This window comes from Panthera leo, chromosome A3 (assembly GCF_018350215.1).
Source record: "Panthera leo isolate Ple1 chromosome A3, P.leo_Ple1_pat1.1, whole genome shotgun sequence".
Classification (NCBI taxonomy): Eukaryota; Metazoa; Chordata; class Mammalia; order Carnivora; family Felidae; genus Panthera; species Panthera leo.
The window spans coordinates 62495761-62508698 of NC_056681.1; the positions used below are offsets into that span (position 1 = coordinate 62495761).

The window sequence follows — 12938 nt, forward strand, 5'->3', positions numbered from 1 at the left end:
ATTTAGTGCTTTGGAAAGATGATAGTCTGGGTTCTGTCAGTTTTGGGAATGTGACTTTTTTCTCAGTGGGATCTTTGCCCTTTTGGTGGGGGTGGGGGGTGGGGGGCGGTGCCATGGGGCGGGGAGGGGATCAGTTCAATTCTTTTTTACTGAAAATTTGCAAAGCTTCCCATAGCTCTTGCTTTAAGGTTTGAAATCTTTATTTTAGGCCTGACTTTCAGAAGGATTAGAGACCAGATTCAGAAAGTGGAACAAAGAAAACTATAGGTTCTAGTGTCTAGAAAGCCTTGCTGGGCCCTACAACCCTCCCTGTGTTGCTGGGGTCTGCTGCCCTCCAACCTTTGAATAACGGAGCTCCTGTCTTCGTCTCCAGGTCAAATGCTTCTGAAGGGGGAGTCTCAGCCAGCCCAGCCTCCTCAGTCTCCAGCAGCACTGCACCCAGTGCCTTGCATACACTCCAGAGCCGCCTAGTGGCCACCTCTGCTGGCAGCTCCCTCCCAGGTATCTGGTAGCCCAGCATTTCCCGCCTCCCAGCAAAATCTCCTTTCAGCTGCTGCTGGAGGGTGGTCCTAGGAAAGCAGCTGAATCTGGAGGATTCTCCTCTGGGTTGCAGGCTTTCATAGAGGCTTGATGTGAAGTTAGAATTAGCTTTAAAGTGGGAGAGTTCTTGGTCTTAATATCTACAGTGAGTAAAGAGCCCAGTCTGCAGGTGGGGTCTTTTGTACTATAAGGAGGAGAAATAGCTGGTGGGAAATGTATGTATTGTGTTCACTGTGGTGTTCTTAAACACATCTGATTGCAGAAAATTGGAGGTTGTGCTGTGCTAGCATTAGCAAGATGAGGCACCTTTGTGCCTCTGCTTGTCTCCTCACTTTCACCACCCCACCCTACATGGGAAGGCTGGTTGCCTGAGTCCAGCAGGGCCAAGGCTGTGCAGGTGTCCTCCTTCAGGAGGACCTCCCTCTTTGCTTTGTGGCCACTGGGCTGTGTGTAGTGAAGTGTAAATCAGGTATTTGGAATTCTTTTGGCTTAAGAAGCTGTCCCCTTCCCTGGAAGGGATGGAATTTAGATTTCTGAAGTGGGATTCCAACTTTCTGGTTTTCCTAAAATTGTCCAAGATGTTGGACAGGTAGTTTAGAGCAGGTTGGGATATGCAGAGCAAATCCAAGGCAGTATGTCTAGAATAGTAGCTTTCCTCATGTGGGCATGCAGTGTGCATGCCTGGGGAGTCCTTCCTGGCATCTTTCTGAGAGCCCTGGAAATGTCCCAGGGAAAGAGCATTGGTATTTTAGTTGGTTGTTGAAGATGGATGGGTGTGGCTGCTCTTGGGATGAGGGCTTGAGCCTATATTGACATTTGTTATATCCTCTCCTAGGGGCTACATCAGCCAGCAGCCTCCTTCAAGGTCTCAGCTTCAGCTTGCAGGATATCAGCAGCAAGACCTCTTGCCTCCCAGCAAATCCCTCCCCAGGGCCAGCCCCACAGGTGCACATCTGCCTTCTGCTGGGTTGGGCAGGTGTGGGGAGGAGGCATTCTCAGTTTAGTTGGTTTTGACAGGGAAACTGGGTCTGGAATCTGGGTCAAGACAGCCTTCTGACTTCACCCTGGGAACTACCAGAGGTTAAGGCTCCATCACTTACTGTGTGATCTTGGGCAAGTTTTTTGATCTCTCTGTGTCTTCGTTTCCTTGTCTGTAAAATTAGGATAATAGTATCTCTCTCAAAGGGTTGTTTTGAGGATTAGGTAAGCTAGTATATGGAAAATGCCTGGAAGAGTACCTTGCATGTAGTAGGTGCTCAGTGGATGGTAGCCTTTAATGCTATGGGCCCTCCATACTCGAACATTGCTTTTGGGCAATAGCTTCTGATCACCTGGGCTTGTGTGTCCCACAGGCCACCAGTGTGAAGTTGCCCACCCCCATGCAGAGCCTGGGTGCCATCACCACGGGCACCAGCACCATTGTACGTACCATTCCTGTGGCCACCACTCTCTCCTCCTTGGGTGCCACTCCTGGTGGGAAGCCCACAGCCATCCACCAGCTGCTGACCAATGGGGGCCTCGCTAAGTTGGCAAGCAGCCTCCCTGGCCTGGCTCAGATCTCTAACCAAGCATCAGGTGAGTCTCTCATGACAGCCGTGGGGACTCTTAGATATGGGATCTTTCCCCAGGACCTTCCCATCTCACATGGGCAAGGCATGTTGTTGAACCCAACTCACCAGGGTCCTGGCATTGACCCCCCAAGGATTCAGCTGTGTGAGACCAGCCCCCAGAGAGGTCAAAAGAACACAGCTGTTTCCTGCTGCCTTTCAGACTGACTGATAGAGCGTAGATAACCCAGCTGGGGAAACTGAGGTGGGAGGCCGAGGGGGTGGTGTGTGTCATGTGAAGAAACTCTCCAGGAGAAGAAAATGGAGGCTATGACCAAAAACAACCTTCCCCCCATCTCTGTCAGGCTTGAAGGTCCCTACCACCATTACTCTGACACTGCGTGGCCAGCCCAGCCGAATCACTACACTGAGCCCCATGGGCTCAGGAGCAGCCCCGTCAGATGAGCCCAACTCCCAGGCGCTGCCCTCCAGCTCACAGGTGAGTCTGCCTGGAAAGACTGAGGACGCAGGCTCCGGTATTGGGAAGTTTGGGGCCGACTGACTGGCTTATCAGAGTAGCTGCCAGTGCACTGGACTTGTAGGCAGACCATGGTCAAATCCAGACCTAGGGGTTTCTAGCTTTGTAATATTGAGCAAGTTGTGGACTTCTTTGAGTCTCCTCTTCCATGGCACCCCCTGGATTATTTTGGGATTAAACATGGAACTATGTTCAGGTGTGTAGCAGTGCTCAGTAAGTAAGTTTTGTTTGCTTTCCCTCTCCATTCCTTTTCTCTTCCCATTCTTGGTTTCATCATTCACAGGTTGTGGTAGAGGCGAGTTAGTTGATTAACAACCTTACTTTGACCAGTTTTCCAACATTGTGCTGTTCCAGCTCTTGGCATTCATTTCATCTTTTTAGGACACACTAGATTTCTATAGCTCTTACCCACAAGTCACCAGCAGTTCCTTGTAGCTGATCGGATTTCTATTGTAACCTTGTCACGTAAAATGTTTCTAATCTTAAGTCATGATCTGAGAGCTACCTAGAGATCAGAGGCAAAAGAAAAAAAATAGCTGGAGTCCAGTGTTGAGTGTGATTTCCTTCAAGTGTGCACTGACCCTTTCAGCCTTGGCCTTCCCTCGTGGGAGCGAGGGTGCTATGCAGGCTGCCATGACAGAAAGCCAGGCCCTGTTCCCGTCATTCCCACTACACCAGCCCTGCCCAGGAAGTGGGGGGCGGGCCCCTATTGGCACTTGACAGCTTCCAACTGTTCTAGATGATCTTCTGCCTCCTCCTTTTTAGAGGAAAATACTGCACAGAGATTGTTACCTGGCATTCATTGGGATCATAGTTACCGCCCCCCCCCCCCCCCCGCCTTTTTGGCAGAAAAATGGAGGTGTTTTTATTTCTTTTTTTTGTTAATTCCTTATTTTTTCAATTACAGAAATGTGCTTATTTTAAATAATTCAAACATTACAAAAATAATTACAGAAGTAATTTAGAAAGTGAAAATTTCCCATGATACCACTCTCAGAGATGATAACCCACTAACAGCTTGGTATGCATTCTCCTAGATTTTTCTTGCTATACAAAGTATATTATCTTATTTTACTTTTTTGACAAAAATGGGATCACAGAATATGGACTATTTTGTAACTGGCCTTTGTTTACAACACACGTTGTGACATGCTTCCCTGTGGGTTACATAGAGACTTATCTACTTCTTGTCAGTTGCTACCTCATGTTTCACTAGGTGGATGTACGAAAGTGTATTTCACCACCTCCTGTTAGAGAGTTGGGCTGTTTTGTTTTTGATACAGAAAATAATGGTTCAGTGAACACCCTTGCTCCTGAGTTTTGCGTGCCTCTGGGAGCTTTCTACAGTCTAGAGATCAATAGTGGAGAGTTGTGCATCTGACACCTGGCTAGCTGCTGGCTAATTGTCTTTCAGAGGTTCTGCTGGTTACAGTTCAAACCACAACGATGAGAATACCTATTTTCCTATGCCTTTATCATTTATGGAAATCAGTATTTTCAATTTAATTTATTAATTTGATGAGTGAAGTGAAATGGTTTTTTTTTTAATTTTTTTCTTTTTCTTTTAGTATTATTTTTTAAAAATTTACATGCAAGTTAGTTAGCATATAGTGCAACAATGATTTCAGGAGCAGATTTCTTAATGCCCCTTACTCATTTAGCCCAACCCCCCTCCCACAACCCCTCCAATAACCCTCTATTTGTTCTCCATATTTAAGAGTCTCTTATGTTTCGTCCCCCTTCCTGTTTTTATATTTTTTGCTTCCCTTCCCTTGTGTTCATCTGTTCTGTGTCTTAAAGTCCTCATATGAGTGAAGTCGTATGATACTTGTCTTTCTCTAATTTCCCTTAGCATGATACCCTCTAGTGCCATCCACATAGTTGCAAATGGCAAGATTTCATTATTTTTGATTGCTGAGTAATACTCCATTGCATATGTGTATGTATGTGTGTATATACATGTATATATGTATGTGTATATGTGTATACATATATATGTATATATACACGTATGTATATGTGTATATATGTATATATACACGTATATATGTGTGTACATATATGTACATACACGCACACACATACACACCACATCTTTATCCATTCATCTATTTATAGCAGCTTTATACATTCAGATGTTTCCTTTATCTATTTAAAAATTTTTTAAAAATATTTATTATTGGGAGAGAGAGAGACAGAGCATGAGCAGGGGAGGGGCAGAGAGAGAGGGAGACATAGAATCCAAAGCAGGCTCCAGGCCCTGAGCTGTAAGACGCAGAGCCCAACGCGGGGCTCAAACCCACAAACCCCGAGATCCTGACCTGAGCTGAAGTTGGACACTGGATCCATCTAGTCACTCCAGTCCTTTGTCTATTGTACAAGTTGTATATACTTCAGTCAACTGCTTTTTTTTTTTCTTTCTGTTGAAGTATTAAGTGCTTGTTTTTTGATATTTGTTTTGGGATCTTTTATGATACATTAAAAATTTTTACATAGTGAGGCTACCTGCTTGGCTCAGTGGGTTGAGCGTCTGACTTTAGCTCAGGTCATGATCTCATGGTTTGTGAGTTCAAGCCCCACATCAGTCTTGCTGCTGTCAGCACAGAGCCCACTTCGGAACCTCTGTCTCCCTCTCTCTCTCTCTCTCTCCCCCTGTGAACCTGCCCCATTGACTCATGCTCTGTCTCTCTCAAAAATAAACATTAAGAAAGTTTTTTTTTTATGTAGCAAAATCTTCAAATCTTTCCCTTTATAGCTCCAAGGTTTTGTGTCTTAAGAAAGCTCTTACCATTGCAAGAATATAATCTGTCTGTGTTTTTTTTATATTTTATTTTTTTAATTGTAAAATACATATGTACAGTTTATCATTTTGCCCTATTTTAGGCTTTAGGCTTGCTGTTCAGTGGCATTAGTATATTTACATTGCTGTGCAATCATCACCACAATTCAGGTCTAGAACTTTCCATTATCCTATACTGAAACTCTGTTTTTGTGTTTTCTTATAATGCATTTGTTTGTTTACCTTTAGTTTTTCAGTCCATTTGGAATTTATTTTTCTATGCTAAGGTAAGGATCTAACTTTATTGAAGAATCCATTATCCTTTCTTTCTATCCATTTGAAACCTGCTGCTCTCACATTCTCGATTACTACATACACCTGGGCCTTTTTGTACCTGTGACCCATCTGTTCTCACACTAGCTTTATGAAATTGTTTAATAATGCAGGTCTTCCAGTTAATGAAGTGTCCAGAATGTTTATAATTTGCTACTGTTACTCTTTTCCTTTTTCTTGATAAATAATGGGTTTTGAATTTTGTTCATTGCCATTTTGGAATCACATGAGATGAATGAGCATACACATTTCCTCTGAGTTAGTTAAAATGATGAATTACTTTAATAGATTTCCTAATGTCAGATTATCTAAATTCTACATTCAGTAGCTTGTTCAATACGTCCCATTATTTTTTTGCATATGTCCCAGTTTATTTGTATTGTGCACATGTAGGAAACGAGACCCTATCAAAAGAGAACAAAAAAATAATAAAATAAAGAAGCCAAGTGTTTCAGAGGAAAAGCATGTCCACTCTTTTGATTTGCTTTTATTTTACTTAGGATTTTGGCCTCTGTGTTTATTAGTGAGATAGGCCTATAGTTTTCTTCCCATCCATCCCTGCTTTTACGTGTGTGCTTTCCTTGTCCAGTTGTATGAAGGGGTAAATCTATCCTTATAGAATGAGACGGAAGCATGTTTTTCTCCTATTGTTTTTTTTTTTTAATTTTTTTTAATGTTTATTTTTGAGAGAGACGGAGCACAAGCAGGGGAGGGCAGAGAGAGAGGAGGCACAGAATCCAAAGTAGGCTCCAGGCTCTGAGCTGTCTGCATAGAGCTGGATGTGGGGCTCAAACCCATGAACCATGAGATCATGACTTGAGCTGAAGTCAGATGCTTAACCAGCTGAGCCACCCAGGCACCCTTCTCCTATTCTAAAAACATTTATATTGCACAGAAATTATGAGTTCCTTGATAGTGTGATGCAAATTATCTATAAAACCATTTGGGTCTATTATCAGGCAGTCTTAACCTTTGTTGATAATCATATTGATGCCCAACTAGAATGCATATCCCCACTATGTGATACCTCTTTCTCTCTTAGTGGTCCTCTTCAGCTTGCTCCAGCCTGGGGGAGCTAGTTAGTGGTAAGAAGAGGCTAGATAGAGCTCATTGAGAATCGTTTTCCATGGCTAAATTGAAGCACAGAATAAAGATCAAGATCTGACTTCTACCTGATAGCATTAACTTGAGAGCTTAGTTTTTATCTCAGAAAAATGAGTGTATAATTACTAGGAGGGTTCTAGTGGTTCTCTTCTTACAGAGAAAGGGCACATTATTAGATTAAGACTTGCTGACTTGAAAACTTCTAATGATTACCTCAGTGTTCACACTGCCAGACCATGTGATATCAGGGAAAGCAGTGGGCTGTGGGTCAGGTGCTCTGTCTTTAGCCAGCTGTGTGGTCCTGGGCAAATCACCTAACTTCTCTGGGTTTTGGTTTTCTTATGTGGTCTAGTAGGCCTAAATTAGTGATTATTGTGATAGGATTGATTAATAGGGGCTGTCTCAGAATCTCCTCAGACTGGGAAATTGAATTTTAAAAGGTTGAGAAATCACCCATTTATGATGTTTATGAGACAATTGGAAATTTGAACACTGGGTAATTATTGATATTAAGGAATTATTAACCCTTTAATATGTGATAATGGTGTTTACATTTGAAAAAAGAATCCTTTTTTAACGTTTATTTATTTATTTATTTATTTATTTTTAACATTTTATTTAATTTTGAGACAGAGACAGAGCATGAATGGGGGAGGGGCAGAGAGAGAGGGAGACACAGAATCGGAAGCAGGCTCCAGGCTCTGAGCCATCAGCCCAGAGCCCAACACGGGGCTCGAACTCACAGACCACGAGATCGTGACCTGAGCTGAAGTCGGACATTTAACCGACTGAGCCACCCAGGCGCCCCAACATTTATTTATTTTTGAGACAGAGAGAGACAGAGCATGAATGGGGGAGGGTCAGAGAGAGAGGGAGACACAGAATCTGAAACAGGCTGCAGGCTCTGAGCTGTCAGCACAGAGCCTGACGCAGGGCTGAAACTCACGGACCGTGAGATCATGACCTGAGCCGAAGTCGGACACTTAACCGACTGAGCCACCCAGGCGCCCCAAATATAATCCTTTTTTAATTTTGAGTTACATAATATGATATTTATGGATAGGCTGAAAAAGAAAAAGATTATAAACACTGGCTAGACTTTTCTAAGGTCTTTGCAAACAATTATCTGTTTTATTTCTGGCACTGATAAATATTTATTGTGTTTCTTTTATGGAACTGGACTCTTATGTCCTCTTTTTTTTTTTTATTTTTTTAGGTTAGTTGGGGGGAGGGAGGGGGGGGGAGAGAGAGAGAGAGAGAGAGAGAGGGAGGAACGAACTGGGGCCGGGGGGGGGAGCAGAAAGGGGGTCAGAAGATCTCAAGCAGGCTCCATGCTGACAGCAGACAGCCCTATAAGGGGCTCAATCTCACGAACCATGAAATAACGACCTGAGCCAAAGTTGGGCACTTAACTGTCTGAGCCACCCAAGCACCCATACTTTTATATACTGTTTACAGCTGAAAAGCTGTCAGAGGAAGAGGAGGGACAGAGACTCTGTTGTGCCTTGCCTCAGAGTCCTGAGAATGGACTCCTTGCCTGTGGTTACAAGGTCTTTCTCCTCTCTAGCCACATGGTGGTCTGCCCAGCCAGGGGGCATCCCTGCAACTCTCTCAGTAGGCCCTGGGAGAGCAGACCCTCTAATCAGGACAGAGTAATCCTCTGTGCACAGCCCTGCCTTTGGGCAGGGTGAGCAAATGTTGTAGGCAGATTCTTTTAAGTTTTGATTGTCAAACGCTTCTTCGTTTCCCCTCTCCTGTGCCCTCCCATTTTCCCCTTTTTTTCTGCATTCTTATAAACCTCTTAGGAATTTTCCAAAAGTGAAATCTAGAAAAGTGAGAAAAACCCTGGTGAAAAAAAAGTCAACTGTTTCTACTTTGCTTTTTTCTTCCTAAGCTACAGGGCTCAACAAATTGTGGCATCCTCCATACCAACTGAAAATGGATAAGACCTAAAAAACTGATATTGTCAGAACAGTCATGGAAAACTTCCTTATCTCTATCACCCTTAACAATTTACCCTTTCCTTTTCCCTGCATTCTCTTTCTGCCCTTGAGCATAACAATAAGAGCAAACCTTTGTAGTTGAACACCTATTATACTCAAGGTGCTTTATGCAGATTGTCTGGTTTAATCTCATAACATCCCTGGGGAGTAGAGACTGTCCTTGTGTTTTATAGATGAGGAAGAGGAGATTTAGCATTCATCACTTGCCCTAAAAAGTGAGGTGGGTCTCTTAACTGCAGAGTCCACATTCTGGTAACCACTTGGCTGCTAGAACACATACTCTTGTACATCCAGCTTTTTCCCCATTGAGAATGACTTCTTTGAAATAATTTCTCGGGGTCTGAGGGTGTGTTAACCTGGCAAAGTTTTGACTCTTGTTCCCTCCCTCTCCTGCCATAGCGCCTACCTCCAGCACCCTGAAGATGCCGTGTGATATACCTTCCTTCACCAAGCTGGTGATGGCTGCTGCACAGTGAGCCCTGGGTGCACACATGCTGTCCTGCTGAGCTGTCCACTTGTCTGAAGACTTCTTAAGACTGCCATTTTTGCCTCCCTGCCAACTGTCTTCAGAATGGGCCTCTGGGTCTTATGAGACCATTAGGCTAGGTGATATGGCGCCAGCAGAGGAAACATCGTCCTCTGGCATCTATGGGTCTCATTCCCGGAATCCCCAGGTTCCTGAGCAGATTTGGCCATGCATGGATCAGAGGCACTTCTCCAGCATTCGCTGTGACTTGACCCAAGTAGCAGTGTTGGACTGCTCACTGCATTTAATAAAGGAGTTCCTTTTGGAAGTCTGTGCTACCCCCATGCCAAGTTGGGAGGAGACAGCCACATGGTCTGGGGCCATTCAGGAGTTAGGATTGAGAGCCCTTTGCTGAGGACAGGGGTCATCCTGGCCCATCAACACTTGTGCCGTACCAGAGGGCTGGTTTTGGACGTCACTGTTACTTTCACTGAGCAGCCATGGGTGAGCACATCTCTGTCTTACGAACCACATCAGATACTGAGTTAGCCTGCTGAGACTTGGGAACTCCTAAATTCAAACCCATGATAGATCAAAGAGGACTAGGCTGTCATCTTTCAGTCCCTTTGGCCACTATAGATGGCGGGGGCAGCAGTTGGCCAGTAGGTGAAAGCTGGCCCCTTTCTTGTTTTCATCATGCTTCGGGCAGTTCCTGTGTGCAGAAAACCTGCAGGTCCAGAAAGACTGAAAAAGAGGAATGGAACAAATGAAGTGGCTTGAAGGATATGCCAGTAAGTCCTGTGGAGAAAATGATAGGGGCTTCAGGTTTTGCACCTAGTACCTAAGGAACTGTTGATTCGACATGGAGATGAGAAGAAGGATTTTCCAAGTCACAGGGAAGAAACCCCAATCCCTGAAATTTCTATCTCCAGTGCTTGGAAGTGAAATAGGGATAACTGGCTAAGTTAACATCTTGGCCTGGCTTCCCAGGAAGCTTAAGCATCAAGATAATGAAGGCAGTACTTTAGTGTTTCTGTTTCCATTCTATGCCACTTCTTGTCTTCTTGCTTAGTAGTGGGAAGGTTACTGGCATTGACTCTACTGTGTGAGGCTCTTGGTACTAGCCTGAGTCCTGGAGAATGATCACTGAAGACAGGAGTTCTGAGCCCCTCCTTATGTCCTCACAATACTTGTATGCCAAGGTAGTTTTAGATTTGGCATCATACCTGTCCTCCAGATCAGGCTCTCAACCTTCTGTACTCTAGAAAATTTCTAGCCAAGGTGTCAATAAATAGAGCAACCCAGATGTGACTCCGACTCTGTTCAGTATCAGTAGGCAGGAGGGTGCACAGCATGCCATTGCCGTGGTCCAGCGTCCTGACCCATGGTGCAGCATATATCCAAACCAGGTCCCCTGTATTTAGTCCAGCAGCCTCACCTGCCAGTCTGACTGGCAGCCAGGAGGGAGTACACAGTGTGTAGGAGTCTGAGACAAAGCAAAAAGGAGTGCTGTGGGCAAGGAGGGGGCATGTGTGATAGGTGTGCAGAGAGCCTCTTGAACAACCAGGCCTCCCTCCCCGACCTCCTGCAGAGCTGGTCTCAGCAGTGATTTGCATAATATTAGGCTTCATTCTTGCATTAGTTGGTAGGTAACTGCTTTTGGAAATTTATTTAAGTAAGTTTGAGGAAGATATGAAATCTGAAAGAGGCATCCATGGGTCAGGGGTTTGGTAACTTTAAAGGCAGGATAACATGCCAGTAGGAACCAAGGGCAGTAAGACTGTGTGAGACTACCGGAAACTTTTAGGAATCATTTAGGACAGGCAAAGGGTGCTGAACAATCCATTCATGACTTAGAAGTACAGCCTAGACAATGCTGGAGGGGTTGCTCCTGAAAGATGCTCGCCCAGTGTGTGCTGGGACCAAAGGAAAAACTAACGTATTGTCCTGCATCTGTGTAAACCCTCGTATGCTTCCCATGGATGACTTCCTGAGGCTTTGGTTGTACACCTTGAAGAAAAGCCAAACCTGGGAAGGGGAGTTGTAAGAACATTTCACCTTGGAGTTACAGACTAAAGGGGGAGGTGGTTGAACTAAGGGAGTCATGTTCTTCACACTTCTGCACCCACTCTTCTCGAAATGTGAAAAGAAGCTTTCCTCCATCTATCACGTATCAGACCTAGAGTCCTTAACCTCAGAAGGCAATACTACTGGCTGAGAATGTAGAAGGATCAAGAAGGCTTTAGTTAAATTCTTGACATTCAACATGACAGGTGCATGTTGATGCCTGATGGAAGATGTCCTTGTGCTTTAAGAAGAGGTCACTGATGGAGATCTTCTACCTGTTCTTGGCCCCACCACTAGAATAATCTTGGGCTGGGTGGGTTATAGAATTGAGGCACTGTCACGGTTCATTCTTATATTAGTAAAAACAAAAATAAAAGCAACTTTGGATTTCTTCAACTTGTTTTCAGTTGACTTCTCATATTTATTCTGATGACCACTCAGTGAAGTGGCACAGAAAATAAAAGCCAAGATAGTGTGGTAATGCCAGAGATCATCTCATGGATGCCTGGTGCCATGAGTACCGTACTTTGTACTGTACCATGGGTACCGTAATTCCCTTTTTACATGTGAGGAAATAGGCACAGAGAAGTCACAGCAGGAAGTGGCAGAAGTAGGACTAGAATCCATGCAGTCTGCCACCACTGTCTGTTCTCTGCACTGTTCTGGGGTTCTGAGATGGGACACAGAAATGGACATTAGCCCAGGAGGTGAGATGATGGCTTTGCCTTCCTGTGGCCCTTTCCTGTTAACTTCCCATCAGGCCTGAAGTGATTCCTGCGGCTGTGGTGGGCTCTTGGCTGGGTCAGAATCAGTAGGTAGGGTCCTTGCCTTGGGTCCTGAGAGTGTGAAATCTCTTTGAACATTCTATACCTCTGTCCCCTCCCATAAGTAAATAAAGACAGGAATGAATGAATGAATGAATTCCAACCTCCAGATTATTTGTGAACTTGTACCCATGAGGACCTTCCTTCCTGTTCTTGAATTCCAGGTCCCTCCACTTAGCATTGGAACCCTTATGGGTAGAAGCCATGGTTCTGGTAGTCTACATGAAGTGTCCTAGTGCACGTGGGCTCATCTTGCTACCATCCTGTGTAGAGACGGTGCATTCTTTCCCTTCCAACTTTGGTCTCGCTGACTTGAGTGAGTCAAATGAAGTGAGAGATGAAGATTAAATTATTTAAATGATAGCCATCTTAAATTTCAGGAGTATAGGAATGGGGTCATAGCAAATTATAATGCAGAAACATGTTCATTACCTTTTTATGGTCCTTTCTAACGCATGTTTTAGTCAGGATCAATGGTTGCAAGAAGCAGGAATCATTCACCCCCATGAATTCTAAAACAGCATATTGTTTCAATAGGCACTCTCACAGACAGGGAGCCTGACAGTTATTGCTACTTGCTTTGTAACCTCAACTGACGTGCTCCTGCCAGGGGCTGTTTTTGATCCTGCTGCCACAGGACTTTGCTGATGTGGACCCCTCTGTGGATGGTTGGTCCCTGTCTTTTGGATCACATTCTGAATGTGGTGTGCTTAGTGGCTCAGCCTACCTTCATACCT

The 12938-nt window shown here is 44.4% G+C and overlaps 1 protein-coding gene across 10 annotated transcripts in view; it reads left to right on the plus strand.

Annotated features, from left to right (window-relative positions):
• The window catches only part of KANSL3 (KAT8 regulatory NSL complex subunit 3), a 49558-nt gene extending 37260 nt beyond the window's left edge, over positions 1–12298 (plus strand). For 9 of the 10 annotated variants that reach the window (XM_042932107.1, XM_042932105.1, XM_042932106.1 and 6 more), the window contains 5 exons: positions 374–501; positions 1376–1485; positions 1893–2115; positions 2453–2586; positions 9244–12298. In XM_042932107.1, the coding sequence (XP_042788041.1) occupies positions 374–501; positions 1376–1485; positions 1893–2115; positions 2453–2586; positions 9244–9264 (616 nt within the window). In that variant the 3' untranslated portion in view covers positions 9265–12298. Of the gene's footprint in view, positions 1–373; positions 502–1375; positions 1486–1892; positions 2116–2452; positions 2587–9243 lie in introns of those variants that run through there. The other variant, XM_042932112.1, reaches the window with a different exon arrangement.
• The last annotated feature ends 640 nt before the right edge of the window (positions 12299–12938 follow it).